This window comes from Uloborus diversus, chromosome 1 (genome assembly GCF_026930045.1).
Source record: "Uloborus diversus isolate 005 chromosome 1, Udiv.v.3.1, whole genome shotgun sequence".
NCBI classification, from domain to species: domain Eukaryota; kingdom Metazoa; phylum Arthropoda; class Arachnida; order Araneae; family Uloboridae; genus Uloborus; species Uloborus diversus.
The window spans coordinates 24812714-24831895 of record NC_072731.1 but is presented as its reverse complement, the minus strand read 5'-3'; the positions used below and the strand labels follow the sequence as shown (position 1 = coordinate 24831895).

The following is a 19182-nucleotide window of genomic DNA, read 5'->3' as shown; positions in this document are numbered from 1 at the left end:
TCTTGAAATTGAGGTCCTTAAGATGAAGTTTTAGACAATATTTCTCCCCCTAGGGGAGGGGAGGAAAATTCTCCGATTTTTCAAAAACAAAAATGAAATGCCCTAAAAAAGCGCAGTTGTAGACCATCTTTCTTGAAGTTAAGAGAAGAAAAGGCGTTTGGGCTACCTTTCCGGGAAATTTTTTGAATTTGAGGTTCTAAAAACGCATTTACAGGCCATCTTTGTAAATATTATAGGAAGAAGGTTTGGAGCCTCTCTTTCGCAGTTTTTTCAGAATTGAAGTTCATAAAAATAAATTTTAGAAGAGTTTTAATGACATGGAAGAAGAAAGGATTGGGGGTACTTCCACGGAAATTTTTTGAAATATAAGTCCAAGAAACAGAATAGTAGGTTATCTTTGACAACTAAAAGAAATGTTCGGAGACCGTCACCTGGATTTTTTTTTTTTATTTAACTAAAGGCATAAAAGCGCAAAATTTATACGATGTTTAATGAAGTGAAGGGGGACAGTAGGCACTTCCCTGGAATTGTTTTCAAAATCGACATCCTAAAAACCCATTTCCTGACCATTTTTGATGAAATTAAGAGACGGAATGGAGTTCGGTGCTCTTCCCCGGGGGGGAATATTTCCAAAATTAAGTCCTAAAACGCAATTATAGAACATTTTTCAGGATAAAGGAAAAATAAAGAAAATCTCTCAAAGAAATTATTCCGAATTGAAGTTCCAAAAACAAAATTTTAGACGATTTTAGATGATGTTAGAGGGAGAAAAATTCGGTACTCTTTCGCGGAAATGTACTGTCCCTAAAACAAAATTTAAGACAATCTTCGAGGACGTTGGCGATCAGCTACTCTAGTATGGGGGGGGGGGGGGTTCAGTCAACAGTTTTTCTCCTGGATTCGTCCTGCGCTTAAGTATTGATGCTACTCCAAAATGATGCTATTTTTCCCAATGTATTTTCATTTTTAAACTATTAATTTAGGGATAATGTCGCGACCCCCTAAGAAATTCTTCGCGACCCACATGTTGGGCACTTTTAGAAAGTTAAACGATTTTGAGTGAATTCCTTAAGCTTACAAAAGCGTTTCAACAAGGCATTCAGGCTACTCCTGCAGGTTTTGCAATCTGAAATACACATTCTCAATTTTTTTCTGAAGCGGAATTTTTTCTGGATTTCAAATATAAGTGATGGTTTTCGAAAACGTTTAAGATTTTTTCGCACTTTATTTTGAATTTTTATTGTATTCTTAAATGGTAAATCCACCGCTCATCACTGTAAAAAAAGGTTACCAATAAGGTTACACGAATTCTGAAGTTTGTAGCATCATTGTTTTAAAAACTCAAATTGTTCGAGGAACCTTTCACTAAGGTTTCAGTAGAATTCAACGCGCATGCGTAAAGATGAGAATCGGTGCACAGCAGGTAAACTCTTATTAGCGAAACGAAACCCCATCTTGGTGGCCGCGAGGCAAAAGTTCTTGCTCTGCGACCTGTCTAAGATTCGCGTTAAGGGTTCAGGCCCCACTCAGGTCATTTTCTCTTTTAGTGCAACAAAAATGTCTTGTTTGTACATTAAAACAAATAAATCACTGTTGTACATTGGTTGTTAAAAAGCATGAACTTGATAAATCGTTCAAGAAAGTCAGATGAAAGCTTAAATTTTGCTAATGTGTAACCTTTCAAGCAATTTCTCTGTAAGCAGACAGAAAATTCTGGTGTAACCTTACGCAGAAATGAGTGAGACTTTACGCTATACAGTGAAACCTGTGTAAGTTGACCACTCGCGGTGCAGCGCTTTGGCGGTCAACTTATAAAGGGCGGTAATATTTTTTTTTTTTTTGTCATTTCTTGCAGCATGTATTCTTTTTTTGGGGAATTCACCCTTACTCTTTCTGTTCAACTCACTTTCAGTGTTTAACATTATTGAAAGTAAAACAATAATTAAAAATACTATTCAAATAATTTTGTTATTTTTTCCTTGTTTTTAACTATATTAGAGACTGTAGGTTTAGAAATTCCACATATGCCAACTAATTTTCTCTGTTTTTCACCATTTTCAATTAATTTTAATATTTCATACTTTTTATTAATCTCAAGTTCAACTAAGTTTCGTTTTCAAGCCTTTTTTGTACAACTTATAGCACCAAGAGCAATAAGCACGACTCTCCCAGTTCATAAAGGCAAAATTAAAATGTCCTATCTCTTAATCCCTTGCACCAGAAACATGTAACTTTACTTATTAGCAGGCCCAGATCTGTTTACCCGCAGTGCAAGGGGCTAACGGCCCTAGAAATTGAAGAAAAAATAGAAAAAAACTAGCACTAAGACTTATGTACTTTACAAATAGACACTGCTGGCCACTAGGGAGGGGCTCTACATATTTTGTTGAGGGAGGGGGGGGGCAAAATATATATATAGCCGGGTCAGCTCTTTTTGCATAGGCGGATTTAGGCTGTAAATTCTGGGGGTGCAACAATACCGGGGGTCGGGGGGAGGGGAAGGGATGCCAATTACGGTTAAGGCTACTCTTTTGACGGCAAAGGCGACTAGGGCGACTATTTTAGTCAAAATATGTGAAAAAAAGACAATTATGCATCCAATTGTGAAAAAACGACGACCATCTAAGTAAATTCGACTGAAATTTGTAAAAACGGTTTTTCCCCCAGGAAAAAAAAGGTTAAAAAAATGAAAATTTGCTTCACCAGGAGAAAAAAGTACCGCGTTTAATTTTTTAAAACAATCGTTTAAAAAGTGGAAAAATGAAATGTTTAAAAAGTGAGGAAATGAAAGGCTACTAAAGCAACTATTTTTAGCAGCGGAACTCAGTGGTAGCCGTGGGGGTATTCCTTAGGACAAACATGGGCTCTTCGGGGGCCCTTCTTTGGAAAATTTTGAAAAATTACAGTAAAAATGCTGGTTTTTAGTTCATTTCAGAACAATTTTATAGCACTGTTTACTGGAATGAGATGTATAAGGACTTCAAACAGTTTATATAGTAAAATCTCGTTAATACTAAAACAACGAAATTTCCATTTCAACGAAATGAGTTTTTGGTCCCAATTTAATTGCTGTTACGTCGATGGGATTCTATTACAACGAAATTCCCTTACAACGAACAAAATTTTTAGTCCCTTGAAGTGCGTTATAACGGGATTTCACTATATTTGTTTTGAGGAAGTATGTTACAATAGTCATAATTTTTGACTTTATTACCCATGGTTGTTTTCATCTTTCTTTTTTAAATGGTTAAAAATACTTCTTAATACGTAGCACAATTTCTCTTACACTGGCCGAATCATGGCCGAATGGTGTGGTGACCGAATCAAACAATAAACTGCATATTACTGTACTATTTTTGGGTTTGCTTTCAAGTAAATTAACTTGCATTGTAAAATATTATAAGTTAAAATACAAACTTCCTGACGATTTTTTTTTTTTTTTTTGATAAAATATATTCCATTTAAATTTATTCTGAAAATATCCAACCAAAAATTTTGGGGGTGCGGCGCACCCCCTGGCACCCCCGTAAATCCGCCTATGTCTTTTTGCACAATTCCTATGTTGCCATAACATATTGCAACTGAAAGAAAAGATTTTGAACTTTTTTACTGACACCTATTTTAATTGAACAGAATACAAAAAGCTATCTCAAATAGAACAACAAATGAAAAACAAGTTTGGAGAATAAAGAGCAACATGAGCTTTATGCTGCTGTTTAGTTAGTAAAATGCTAGTCTGTCATCAAAACATTAAAAACATTCTTAGAAAGCTATCAAATAATAAAAATAATAATAATAATAAATAAATAATAAAATAAAGTAATTTTCTGAAGAAAGTTTTAAAAAATAAACCAAGTGGTCAACTTACAAAGGGCTTTTTACAATACTCCAAACCAAATTTGCGTTACATTAGTGGTCAACATAGACAGGTGGTCAACTTACAAGGGTGGTCAACTTTACAGGTTTTACTGTAGTTACATTACCATGGTGTAACCTTCCACCAAGCGATGTGTAACTTTAGTTAAGTTACTCCAGTTAACTTTAGTTAAGTTACTCCAGTTAAGTCCTTTACTTTCAGTTAAGTTACTCCAGAGCAATTGAGGCAGCTAAACTGCCACCGATTTTATGGGATAGTAAGGTTACAGAATTTTTTTTAGTGTGTGGATGATACACAAAGTTTTTCATGCTCTTCTAGCTATTTTCCGAGGAAGATGATTCAAATTTCAGATGATGCTTTTGAAAATGTTAATGTTCGTTTTAAGAGCGGCAAAATTTAAAAATCATTTTCAAGGAAAATCTCTGCGGGGGTTAGTAATCTTGAAGAATTTTACATTTAATCCAGCGAGATTCGGGATCGGGATTGGAAACCCAAAACCCGCTATCATCCACATCGCTTTTAATGTCCCAAAAAGATGGTCAAATGAAAGACTGATCAACTAAACGACACACATCTCACTTTTCTTTCTTTTTTTTTTGGGGGGGGGGGGCAACTCCAACAGCTCCAAGAGCGGAATATTGTTTCATTTCATTCTTTCTTTTTTAATTTATCCTGTGGCAACACACTAAACGCTCTGTAACCACTGAACATTCCAAGCCGTTTCCTCCTTCCTGTGAGACGAGAAAAAAAGACGGGCAGTCAAAACGTCTCTCCGTGTTGGCAGATGTTGTCCACATGTCAGATTTTACAATCTCTGTCATTCCCCATGTCGCCGGAAAAATGAGACGAGCTGTCATAGTTTTAAAAAGGAACAGGTGTCGGAGCGTTTCTCTAATTTTCAAACAGTGCTTCAAACACTCTGCCTTGTCTTCAAAAGTTAGGCCCATTTCTGTAAACTAATTCCTTTATTTAAAAATATTAATGTATCTTCTTCAGAGCCATCCGATCCAAACACGCTGGATTTTTTTAAATGTAAAATGAGTATACTGCCGTGTGGAGCTAAAGCGCAGTAACTGCAAATTTTTCATTCATCATTTTTAGTGCATTTTTTCAATCATTGTACACTGCTCAAAACAGTTAGGGGAGCAATCACACAAAAGTGAAGGAACCGTTGTGAGGTAGCCTTGCGAAGGCATAAAATGGTGTAAACACGTGTATTAAGATACAATACAGCTAAAAAGAAGCAGAAAACATTTGACTGAGAACTTGACTCATCTAGAACAGTGAAGCGAAATGAAATCATTCCTCTCCAACATCGCCTGCTACAGTTCTTTGTGTTTGCCCGAATTCCTGCCCCCCGATAAAACGTCAAGGGTGTCCGGGTGTCGTGGCATTTCCCAACTACACACACACACACAAAAAAAAAAGGTTGAATTTTACCGCTCACACAGTGAAACGAGCTGATGTGTGCATCACATGACTTCCTTTTACACCAATTTAATGCTATTTCCCTATTATTGCAATTTTAATGGGATTCTCTCTCTAACTCTTTAAGTATCACTAGCAATGGCCACATTGAAAGCAGATTAAAAAAAAAAAAAATCGCCAAATTTTTCGCCAAGTTGGCGACAAAACTTGGCAACCAAAAGACTGGCGATATATCGCCAAGTGACCGCCAAATTATAACACCACTTGAGTTTGCATCGAAATTAACAATGATTTCCCCCCAAAAAGGTGCAAAAGACCCCTTTAGAAACACCCGAATGCAACCAAAATAGGAGGTGCACAACTAGACCCCACTACGAGTCTATGTACCAAATTTCAACTTTCTAGGACATACCATTTTTGAGTTATGCGAGATACATACGCACATACGCACATACGCACATACACACATACGCACATACATACAGACGTCACGAGAAAAGTCGTTGTAATTACCTCGGTGATGGTCAAAATGGATATTTCGCGTGTCTATACATTCTTAGGCACTTTTCCGCATGTGGTCGAATCGAAAAAAAAACTCAACATTCATTTGGGGGTGAGCAAAATGGAAATTAAGGGCGATTTTTGAGTGAAAATTTTTTCGCGAATACAATACTTCCTTTTTTGTAAAAGGAAGTAAAAAATGGGCTTCTGTTCAATCACGATTTCTGCACTTGTATCCTTTTTCTGCTTTTCGACGACAGAAACGTAGATTTGCTTTCTAAGTTTACATTTTATTCTCATGTTTTCTGAAAACCTAAAAACGTGGAGACTTCATTGGAAATTAGTTTCCGGAATAATATTTTTCTCAATTTTGCTAAAGCCATGCGCTCTCCTAATTTTTTTGAGCAGTGTACTTTCGCTTTATTGTACAAGTTTGCTTTATCTTTCCAAGGCAGTATAGGTCTTGAAATTATTTTCTTTGGGTTTTAGGCGGGTAATTATAAATTTCTTATCTCTAGCTTCCAGAAACTAAAGTAACATGTCGATTTCTTAATGAAATAAAGCCACACAATGCCTATATTGAGAAACTAATTCACATCTAGTTTTATTCCTTGATTTAAGTTGCGGACAAAATGACCGGTTCCAATTCCAACTCCGAAAAGTATTCAACTACCGCAGGGGCGGCAAATAGGGGGGTCAAGAGGGGGCGGTCGCACCCCCAAATTTTTTGAGCAGAATGATAGAAAATGGGTGAATTCAATTTATGTAAGTCGGAAATCAATGTTCATTGTTCATTAAAGGAAATCTCGCTGGTTCTCAGCAACTATTTGATGAAACTCGACACATTCTCAGACTAGAAAAAGGGGTTTTCGTTATTTGGATGATGACTTAGAAATTCATAAAGTATTTTCGGCTTTTTCAGAACATAGAAAACTGATAGAGAACCATGGTTAATTTTAACTGAAGAAGACATTGCCTCATATAGGCTAAATATTTCACACTTGTGTGCCCAGTGTAACGATATTACATCCAATATGAGAGTCTCGTGAAAAGTGGTGTGGCTGCATGGTTTTCACAAGAAAATTCCTTGATATTTTACATTCACTTTTACGCTAATTTTTTAAGTGAATATTTGTTTAATGAGTGTTCATCTCTTTCTTCTGCTAGAAACACGTTTCAGCTGCTCAATATATTATAATGCTTTCATAGAAACTTCTTAAAAATGCATGTGATTATTGAATAAAAAAAGACATATCTACCAACTCTATAATTATGCAATCGCGAAGTGACACAAGATAATCTTTAAGAGTTAAATGATAAAAACATTTCCCTATAACTTCAAAGTAGTGATTTGACGACTGGAAGAATAATTGCAAAACGATTCTTTCGATGGTGAAAAAGCTCATGCCTTTTAGCATGTATGACTTCGTTTGAATTTTTATCCAATTTGTTTGCATCGGGAAAAGATTTTTGAAAAATGCTTTACTCTGTCAAAATCTATATCTTCAATCCGCTACTCGACTATTCAAACCACAGTTCAATTTAAAATTGAAACTGAAAATAGATTTTTATAGATGTATATTTCAATCAATCGTGAAATTTTTCAAACAAATTCTTCCTCCGAGCCAATTTTAAAACGGCGCAAAGAAAAAAAAAAAAAATTCACATGATGATGTGAAGTCAAACATTGATTTTTGAATATTTTGTATGAAGTAATAGATTCAGTTTCGAATGAAATTAACACAAGATTTGATGATAATCATTTTTCTGTATGGATGGCTGGGATTATGGTTTTTTGGATTGGATTTGGAAACGAAATATAAAATGTTTCAACTGTGAGTAAAATTTTTAGCATGAGGCAAGAAAAATTACAAGCAATATACCGACAGAATGGTTTTCACATTCAGAGACTGCAGTATCGTCTTTGTTATGGACTCATAAGTCTAGAATAGTGAATAACAGAGCTGGAAGCAGATGCCATCTCATTGAAGCTGAAAGCGCCTAGATTATTCAATGATGAAAAGTTTAAGCCCCTCACAGTTTTTGAAGTAGCCTGGGTGATTTTGAAGAGCAAGATGAAAAAAGTATTTTCATACATAACTTTGTGTTACTTCAATTATTTTTTAACTATTACAATCAGCTCAGCAAGTAGAGAAAGATTTTTTTTATGTCTCAGGAGGTTAGAGAAATATTTTCGAAGCACAAAGGGGGAAAAAATACCTTTTCTAATTAGCTGAATTGGCAAAACAGCACGACATTGGGCACTGATAGATTAGTAGCACGATTCCCTGCTCTTCCGAATTCCAAAAATCATGCATTATAACTTTTCCAAAAGGTGTAAAAACTTTAGTAGCGAGATGTTTTGTATGATAATTTTTTAGTCAATGAATCAAAATTTTAATTGTTTCTAAACACTAATTTTATTCATACTAAACCGATTTTATGACAACTTCTTGTTAGCTAATGTGTGTTTGGTTTCGCTTTGGGGTTATACATATTTAAGAAACTCGACCCCCCAAATAAAATGGTGAAATGCCGCCCCTGAACTACCGGCTCCGTCCGATTGCTTTAAAATCAGTCCGACTCCGAAGCTCTGCTAAAAACATTTTCTTTGTGAAACATAATTGTCCACTCTTGGAACTAAAACAATTAAAGAAGACTGTTGTTCAGAAATTAGACTCATTCATTGCAAACTTCTGAGAAACTTAAAAACTCACAATGTTGAAGAGCGATTCCATTCCTCTTTTTATTTTGAAGTATTGTGTTCCGTATAAATAAATTGTGTTGTTGAGATTGAATTAACTCGCGCATTTACAGGATATTTTCTCATTTATACTATACCTCTCATTTAAATTCCATCGTACTCTAAAATGCAGCTCGTCCACACTCAGTGATCTAGAGCTTGTTTTCGAAAACTGAACTCCTACAAGAATCACCCATTGCCGGCTTCGCTGTACTAAAGGCACCATTCAGTTAGTCTAAAATAAAAGCTTTATAAACTTGAAACAATTTAATTTCATAACTGATAAGGTAAATTTTTTTAATTTTTTTTTCAAAAAAAGTAAATTTTAATGAGTAAAACTTTTTTGTTTACACTACTGAAGTGTTCTCCACTTTCGAGTGTTCATTTTAGAAACTAGCTGTGTCAGATGCTAACACACAAAAAATGGCAATTTCATAATTATATTTTTCGTTTTCTCCAACTCATTATGCACATCGCAAACTAGTTCACTCTAGATCACTGGAAACCTTATCCTCATACATATATAATAGCCAAAATCACTGATCGAGTAACGCTCAGGTGTCACCAACTAGGAGACTCGCGCCATAGCATGCGTTAAGGCATTACTACATTGTTGAAGCACCAAAAATTCACTAAGTTATTTATATTTTGATAATATTTTTTCGAAATGTTCGACATGCAGGGAAATGTTTTATTTTGACAAGGCTGAATTGAATCTGGAAACTTAACTGGTTTACTGGTAAGACTCATTTCAGGGGGATGAAGAAACGAAAAAGTGGCCAAACAGTGAACGCTATATCTACTGGAGTTTAGGGTTCAGTCACTCACGGACGGATACACTGAAATCCTGAAACGCAAGTGTAGGCCATCTTTGATGATGTTAAAAAAAGAATGAGGTTCGAATCTCCCTCACTTTTCCAAATTTTAAGTTTCAAAAAGGCAATTTTAGAAGATCTAAGGTGATGTTAGGAAAAAAAGTTTGGGGGCCTCTCCCAGGGAATTTAAAAAAAATTTAAGTCTTAAAGACGTGATATTAGATATCTCCGGTAGTGTTGGAGAAATAATGGGTTCAATGGCTTTCCTCCGGTAACTTTTCGAAACTGAAGTTCCAAGAAGCAGAATTAAAAAAAAAAAAAATCGATGATGTTAGAGGAGAGGATTTCGAAATATTCCCCCGGAATCATTATGAAATTGAAAACGTAAAATGGAAATTTACCTCTTTCAACAAAAAAAAGTTCGGGGTCTTCCTTAGGCTAAATTTCCATATCTTAATTGTTTTAGATAAAATGCTGAGGCAGCGCCCCCCCCCTTCCCCCTGCCACCCCTCAAACATGAACAAACTAGGTACGTAGTAAAAGGTAGTTTAAAAATCAATCGTCCCCTCCTTGAAACATTTCTGGATCCGCCCTTGCATCCACTGGAATTAGGGTTAAAATTTCAAGTATCAAAGAATCAAACAGGCAACTGCTTCGTTGAAATGTAGAAGCAATTTTCACCCGTCATAAATTGACGGGCGATTTTCTAGTAACTTGAATAGTCCTTTATCTCGAAGTTTTCATTGGGCCCTAAACTCTTAAGAAGACTGTGGGAACTTCCCGCAACTCGAACATCCAATGGCTCGAAGGTTTTTCCGGTTTCTTCCTATCGCGAGTTGACTACTTCTTTAAAAATTTATAAAATAGCAATGGGAAACAAATGAAGAGGTTACTTCTGCATCTTACACTCTTCAGCCGGTGCTCTACTAGAAAATTACACAATAAAAATTTTGATCACGGAAAAAATTATAACATGGAATGTAGCTATTATGTATCCACTATAATATTAGAATCTGTTCGCGTCCGTCCAAGGGCGCCCATATGCAAAATTGTAAGGGGGAGGCTCAGATATTTTCCCCATGGGTTAGGAGGATATTTTCTCCATGGAAACCGATTTCAGGACAGATTAGAGTCATTAAAATATTTCATTTTTAATAACTTATTCATTAATGGCTGGAGAATAAATGTTTTTACATTTTTGCAAAGAAAAAAGTATCAAAAGCAAGGAACTCTCATTTAAAGGGGGGGGGGGGAGCTCGAGCCCCCCCCTTGCCCCCCTATATGGGCGCCCTTGCGTCCGTCTGTCTGTCTGAAGATAGATATTCTCGAGAACTGCTGCGAATCGAGAGTCGAACAAGATACCAATCAATTCGAAAATTTCCAAAGAAAACAATAGGACCAATCTCGTAACTGTGCGACTTTAATTAGCGGAGATATTTATTAAAATGTTAATTAACATAATGTTATTCAGGAATTTTTATTTCTTTCCTGTTGCCATTTCGCATATGAGTGAGAAAGTAAAATTCTAATAATTGTTTTAAAAGAGATTTTTTTGGCTGCTGTCCATATCTTAAAACAATGTTTCCATCTAGAATTTCATTTTAAATTAGTTTAAAATTGGTTGCTCTATTCGGACATAGCCTTTATTTTATCGTCTGTCCTTTTTTATTATTTACACTAGCTGCGTGCCCGGCGTTGCACGGGATACTTAAAAAATGAAAGAGATGTATGATTGATGTTTTTGTATTACTCTGACATCAGTTTCTAAAGCGCTAAGGAATAAATAAAAAAGCGTAATGCAAGGTTTGCAAAACACCAGTAGAGCATATTTTTGGCAAAAATCTCTCTAACGTTAATCATAGTTATCAATGATACAACTTATAAGTATTTTCAATTAGCACAAAAGATGAATATATATGCATTATCAAATATAATCTATGCTCACTTTAAATTGAATTAAATCTGATAGACTATATCTGAAATATTTTTGTACAATTACAATCGACTTTTTACATAAAATGGCACATACTTTTTGGTTGATTACGTGAAACTAAAGCACCAAGACTTAATAAATACCAATAAGCATAAATTTAATACTAAGTCATCATATTCTAACTAAGCTTTAGTTAAAATCCTTAAAAACAATCTTTTTTGTTCAACTCTGTTTCACTTAAAGAAATCCAAACAATCTTAATTTAACACGTTCTTTGAACAATACAAACTGTATATTCAGTAAATTACCGCCCATTAGCCAGAGCTAAAGCAAAAATACGTGTAATACACCGCCAGCTCAGTCATTTCCAGCCGAGGACTGCAGTTTCGTGCTTATTTGCACTTATCAGCCCGGCATAGGAAAGTGACTGAGCTGGAGATGGAAAACCTCTTAAGGAAGCCAAGAGTGCGAAACAAACTGGTAGCTAATATAGAATTAGCAGACCAGACGAGTGACCGAAGCAATGGTTCGGTTCAACTCGAAGATTGATCGCGAGGCAAGGTATATTCAGTAAATTAACGCCCATTAGCCAGGGCTAAAGCAAAAAAACGTGTAATACACCGCCAGCTCATTCATTTCCAGCCGAAGACTGCAGTTTCGTGCTTATTTGCACTCATCAGCCCAGCATAGGAAAGTGACTGAGCTGGAGATGGAAAACCTCTTAAGGAAGCCAAAAAGTGCGAAACAAACTGGTAGCTAATATAGAATTAGCAGACCAGACGAGTGACCGAAGCAATGGTTCGGTTCAACTCGAAGATTGACCGCGAGGCAAGGTATATTCAGTAAATTACCGCCCATTAGCCAGGGCTAAAGCAAAAATACGTGTAATACACCGCCAGCTCAGCTATTTTCAGCCGAGGACTGCAGTTTCGTGCTCATTTGCACTCATCAGCCCGGCATAGGAAAGTGACTGAGCTGGAGATGGAAAACCTCTTAAGGAAGCCAAGAGTGCGAAACAAACTGGTAGCTAATATGGAATATAATATATACAACTTTCATATATGCTGAAAAGAGTTAAGAACGTTGAATGTAAAAAATAAAAAAAAGGACAGACGATAAAATAAAGGCTATGTCCGAATAGAACAACCAATTTTAAACTAATTGAAAATGAAATTCTAGATGGAAATGTTGTTTTAAGATTTGGACAGCAGCCAAAAAAATCTCTTTTAAAACAATTATTAGAAGTTTACTTGCTCACCCATATGCAAAATGGCAACAGGAAAGAAATAAAAATTCCCGAATAACGTTATGTTAACTAACGTTTTAATCAATATCTCCGCTAATTAAAGTCGCACAATTACGAGATTGGTCCTATTGTTTTCTTTGTAAAATTTCAAATTGATCGGTATCTCGTTCGACTCTCGATTCGCAGCGGTTCTCGAGAAGATCGATCTTCAGACAGACAGACAGACGGACGCGAACAGATTTTAATATTATAGTAGATTCAACGTTCTTAACTCTTTTCAGCATATGAAAGTTGTTTCTTTAGTTATGTTTATTAATTGTAGTGTAAGTTAGTTTATCATTCACCGGCCTTATATTTTGGTACATTTAGGATGTGCGACTAATTATGTTTATTTTGTTGGACTTTTTCCCGTCACATGGGTGAGTTTCCGAATTGTAATAAATCTCTTTTTCTTTCCTGTTTCTATTTTTCAAATACTGTTTGTATGGTTAAAAGAACATGTTAAATTAAGATTGTTTGGATTTCTTTTTTTAAAGATTTTAACTAAAGCTTAATTGGAATCTGATGACTTGGTATTCGCAACTCCAACGCGCAAATATGCTACCTTGTGGTGATTTACAAAATTAAAGAAAAAGGTAAAACAATGCGTTCCACGTGTGTCTGTTGGTAAACATAGGCAGTTTGTTATGAGTATTTATTAACGCATTCGATGCGTCTTAGATTGCTTTCAGCTACAGAAATTGTTTTACCCCTTAATAATATTCTCGAACTTCTCAAAATAATGTTAGTTTTCCTTATTTCCTTCTAAAAAGTGAGTTAGTTAAATGGTGAAAGCGTAAACACAAGAAAACTCTGGATTAACAAACTTGAAACACGTTATACCAGATAAAAATTTTTATTGTTTTGTGTGAATTTGTAAGAATATGTGGTTTTTGTTTTCTTTTTTAATCTTAAATTAATTTAACTAACCATATTTTACAGCAACATTTAGTTGGAATGGACAGTATGCAAAATATTTTCTTGAACATATTATCGTAGAACGAAATGAATAACCGAGTAAGAATTTACTTTATTGCTTACATTTTCAACTGGTAAGCTGAAAGGATTCGCCAAATTTGTTTAGGGTTATAGTTTTAGTATTGTGCGAGCGAAGAACCCTTGGCGAGATTTCGCATGTCATTTAAACCATATTTATTTTTTTTTTTTATTATGAGTGGAATAAAATTGTAGAAAGATTACAGAATTCGATCAGTAAAAATAAATAATGTTAGATCAATTGAAAAGAAAACTACCACGATATATCCGTGAGAATTTGTTGATGATTTGCATAGCATGACATAATTAAATCATAACTCAGAAATTAGAAACATACGAAACAGGAAAAATTTTAAATTAACCGATTCGGCAATTTGAGAAAAATAACTCAGCTACAAATGCAAAACCATTAGTGCTAGCCAAGCAAGGCAAAGAAGTATCATCTTCTTTTGATAATAATTCGTAATGTCATCTAATTAAATTATCTAGCATTAATTGTCATTCGTGTCAGGCCACAATTATTATTTAGTTTTATCAAGAATTGATAAATATCAAATTCAGCATAGTGGAAATGGCTGCTTAGAACTACGAACTAAGTAATTTGCATTAGTTTTTGACGTTAAGTAATGCTTCTTGAACTCTCCTTTCTTTCTACGTGAGCCAAAATATCCACAAGACTTTGAAAATTAATTTAAAAGAATAAAGCGAAAAAATCATGCATACGAACAAAATTTACTAGGCTTATGAGCATTTTCTATGCTACGGCATGCGTTTGTTTTACCTTTTTCATCCGCCATTAGACTGGCTGCAGTGCCCCCTATAGTTTGTTGGAGATGCGAATGCTTTTTGGTATTTATTAAGTCTTGATACTTTAGTTTCACGTAATTAACCAAGCAATATGTGTCATTTTATGTAAAAAGCTGATTGTTATTGCTTATAAATATTTCAGATATAGTCTTTCAGATGTAATTCAGTTTAACGTGAACACAGATTATAGTTGATAATGCATATTTTTTCATCTTTTGTGCTAATTGAAAATACTCATAACTTGTATCATTGATAACTATTATTAACGTTAATAAGATTTTTGCCAAAAATATGTTTTACTGGTGTTTTGAAAACCTTGTATCACGCGCATTTATTTATTCCTTAACGCGTTAGAAACTGATGTCAGAGTACTAAATAAAAATCAACTGAACATCTCTTTGATTTTTTAGGTACCCCGTGCAACACCGGACACGCAGCTAGTGAATAATCTATTATTTGTGTTCACAAATACTAAACAAAGTGTTCTTAAACCCTGGCGTCAATCCGCTTGATTTTATTTAATGCACTTGGAAAAGACACACTGTTTCCAACTGTTCGACATTAAGTTCGACGAATACGGAGTCACGTTGGTGACTAAAAAATACCTTTGCGACCATTTCTTTCAGAACGAGGGCCTTTTAGAAGCGATATTACACTGAATTTTCTTAAAACTCTGAGAAATCATTTGTCATGCGCCTATAAACTTATTCTGGATCCTAAGATTCTACAACTTTTGGTCGGTCTCTGTATGAATATATGTTACTGAGAAAGTACGAAGTATGGTAAATATCGACATTAGCCAGTGAATATCAACATTCACATAGCAAAGACATCGACGGAAAAACGACTATTTCCGGTGAATCACCGGCGAAAATTGACATTCACCAATTTCGGTTTTTCACGACAACATTATATACATATGATTAAACCTAGAATCACCACTCACCGAATGACAAACACATACGGCGGGTAGACAGGATTGGGTTGCAAATAGACAGGAACATAAACTTTTGATCTTGGATAGACTGGACCCTGTGGTACTAGTATCCGGACCACGTCGTCACTTTTGACCTCTTCATAGCTACCGTGGCTTCCCGAAAGAGGGACATCGTCCAGGTAGAGACTAGGCAGTCCGGCCGGCACTGATACAGGCAGCGCAGCGGTGTCCGTGCAGTCGAACGCACCGCCCCGGAGCACGGCATATTCCACCCTGACCCAGGTACGTTGAGTCTTAGGGCTCTTCCAGGCTGGGGACTCAAGAGGAGGCCACCACCCCACGGGAAGGGTCGCTTGTGCCAGGCACACACCGCCTACGGGGCTGCACGAGGCCATCAAGTGCTGGTCCCTTCAATCAAAATAATGACATAATCAGTTATTTTGTTGAAAAATAAAATACATTTATAAAAACTATCAAGTATTTAAAACCAAATACTTTGCTCTGTAAATGTTAAAATAAGCGCAACGTCAATAATTGCAAATAAAAACGTTACAATAAGCAGACCGGTTTCGAGAGCAATCGCCCTCTTCGGCAGTGCATACTCGAGGAATGAAAAACCTTCAAATAGTGCTGAAAAACCGATCAAGTTTCAGCATTTGCTGTGCATCGATTGGACGTAGAGATATTAGAATATGCAAATTTAAACCCCATTTAGTACAATAAAATAATTTATTCAGTTTAATTTCGTTTAGTTAAAAGGATATTTTACAATACCAATATTTGATAAGGTGTTGCATTGTCAATTCCTTATGACATGAGTTGTAAAACGTTCTTCTAGAATATACTCAGCAGACACACCCAGAACCCCTGTATAACTTGTTGTGTGGGAGAAATGATGTTCTTTTTGAAAAATTAGCAATGAAAATTCTGATTATTCTGAAATAAATTGTTTCTGCAGTTTTTTATTACAACATAATCAACTTAAATTAACTGATACATGAAATTAGAGGTAGAAATTTATGCTTAAAAAGTTCATTGTAATAAAATTTTAGAAAATTCAAAGACTGTCATTAGTCATCCTCTTAAGTTTGAGAGAAAGTTACGCTCTTCTTACCTGTTGTGGACGTAAAGAACGATACAGATTGAGTCATCAACACCTGCCGATATCTTCCCATCCCCTCCAGCGCCAGCATCAGTCGGTCCCGCATTCCTCCTCTTGTCCGAGGTCATGTGAAAGAGTACCCTCAGCACCGGCCGATCCCTCCTCACCTCCCTCGTCACCAATCTGGCCGACACCACATCCTCCTCCTGTCGGAGAACTGCTTCGATGCGTGCATCGCCAGAGGTAGTGCTGACATTGGATGGTCTGATGGTGGGCTGATGTACCGCCTGCTTCACGACGAAGGGTCCGAACTCGGCACGCAAGGTGACCGGTCCCCCGACAACACCCGGCTGAAGAAGGGTGAATCGGTGCTGCTCGTCGTCATTGTCTTCTGTCGCACCGGTGCGGTCTTCGGAAGGATGCGTCCGTAGGAAGAAACCACTGACGTCACGACCGTCCAAGCTTACGTCTACATTTGCGTGAATAACTAAGGAAGAAGAGAGGAACAAGGATGAGAGACAACCAAATACTTACAGTAGAAAGTCAAAAATCCAGGAGCAATCCCATGAAGTTTCAATAAACTGCAGGGCAATTGCAAAGCAACAGATATATTTTGTTTATTTAAATAATTGTATACCATGAATAAAGAAATGATGATAAATGCATATGTAATAGAGGTGGAATATTTTATTTACCATACAAAATGGTACGGACACGGGAAGTCAGAAGGAAAAAATAAATGCAGTTCGACAATAAAAATTTTTAAAATCGCAAAAAAAAAAAAAAAAATCTTAGCAGGTAGGAAAATAATTTCAAAGCTCTCTCTCTCTCGGCCGAAAATCAGTGATTTTTTTCTTTATGAGTTTAAGTCAGTTTTTCCTTATTAAATGAATTCAACTTTGTTTAATTACCGTATAATAATTCCGCACAGAATACACACAGTACTATAAATATTTCTGGTTCTGCCTTTATGTTCAGTAAATAATGAGTTGATTTTTGTTAAAGAAAAAAAATATAATTACATATTGTAGCCTTATGTACGGTATTGTACGCTATGTACATACATATTGCATAACCCCTTTATTTTATTAAATGGCATACTATTCTCCTAAAAGGTACTTCCTTGGTTATTTTCAAAAATCCGAAAAACTTGAAAATCCGAACTACTTATGGTCCCCATTAGTGTGAATTTTTAACGCTCTACCGTATTTGCAGTTCATTGCAAGTTTAGTCCAGCTGAAGACTCTTGGTGCTTGACCTTGGACAAATCCCTCAAAATCGGTTGAAACCAAGATAAGCATGGGTTGCTTTAATAGAGAATGGGAGAAATGAGTATTATTTTCCCTCGTGAAACTTCATTGCTTGTTTACTACAGGAAATTTATTTCAATAAAAAACTGACGCCTAATTCCCAGGTAAGGAGCCCGTTGTGGAAGTCTAAATTTGCTTCTCTTGTTTACTGCTGCCCTCCTCATTTCCTACGAATTCGATGTTTTTGACTCTCCTACAGAGCAACATGAATGCCAAGCCACACAATAAATACAAGTTAAAGAAGTAACATGTGATTAGATCAGCGGTTCCCAACCTTTTTCCCTTGCGAACCCCTTGTAAAATGCGAAAGAAGTTGGCGAACCCCTTGTGATGTAAGTAGTAAGTAACAAGCAAAAAAGAAATAGAGAGAGAGGGAGAGAGAGAGAGAGAGAGAACAAAAATAAAAAGCCACCCATACAATAAATTTTGGGAGAAATGTTTCTGTTGGATGTTTCTGATTAATTCATCACAAAATCGAAAACATAGAAGTAAAATATAGAAACACATTTCGACAAACTAATATGATAGCTAGAAAATGAATGCAAAACAAATTCAACAAAGAACAAACCCTGTGATTATTCTTTGTTAAGTTTCAGTCAACTAATAAAAAAGTCTTAGCGGGATAGTTGTGGAATAAAAGAGCTCAGAGCTTGACTCACATGTCTGACAAATTCAGTCTGACTTTAGGTTCAGCATTTAATTTTCTTATGTATTTCTCCGTGTGTGTGTTGAGATCACTTTTAGGATTGAAACATTTGTCCAAAAGGGGATATACAATTTAAAAAGACTTTTTCGGACGCAACAGAACACTTATTTGTAACACTGAATCAGAGGTCAATTAAAAGATTATTTTTAAAAATACCTTTTAGAAAACTCTCAGTTTAACAACTAGCAGTTTCGTGGGAATAAACATCGCGCATTAATCATGTGACTACGATTTCAGATACTCAGTTTGCGATTTCAAGTTTGAGTGTTGAAGAATGGGGTGGTTTCCTTCAGTCAAAAGTACAATTTTTAAGCATTGAAATGGATAGAATGAGCACAAAAAAAAAAAAAAAAAAAAAATACATGGACCCAGAAAATACTTTTATTTTCCCAAAAGTTATTGTTTAAATAATTTTTTAAAATGTCCGATTCTTCAAACAAGGCGTGGCCTTTATGACGTCACAAATAATGCAATTTGGCGCATCTTTCTACTACGTTTCCACGTTATGATAATCAAGCAGCGAATTAAAATTGCGCTCTACGCTTGCTGTCAACCATATCGTTGCCAATACACGTGAGTAAAGATGCGAATTTAATATTTTGTTCTGAGAATGGTAACATTGAATGGCATTTCATCATTTGTGATGTCATACGACAGAAGTGTAAACAATGAAAGCGCACCGATTTAAGTATTTTTTAAAAAATATAAATAAATTATTAAAAAAATGGTCAGATCTTATGTT

The 19182-nt window shown here is 35.6% G+C and overlaps 1 protein-coding gene across 1 annotated transcript in view; it reads right to left on the bottom strand.

Moving 5' to 3' along the window:
• The window catches only part of LOC129228435 (transmembrane protein 132E-like), a 100402-nt gene that overhangs the window by 38935 nt on the left and 42285 nt on the right, over nt 1–19182 (bottom strand). The window contains exons 2-3 of the mRNA XM_054863119.1: nt 16437–16911; nt 15332–15730 (exon numbers count right to left, since the gene is read on the bottom strand). Of these exons, the coding sequence (XP_054719094.1) occupies nt 15332–15730; nt 16437–16911 (874 nt within the window). The remainder of the gene's footprint in view (nt 1–15331; nt 15731–16436; nt 16912–19182) is intronic.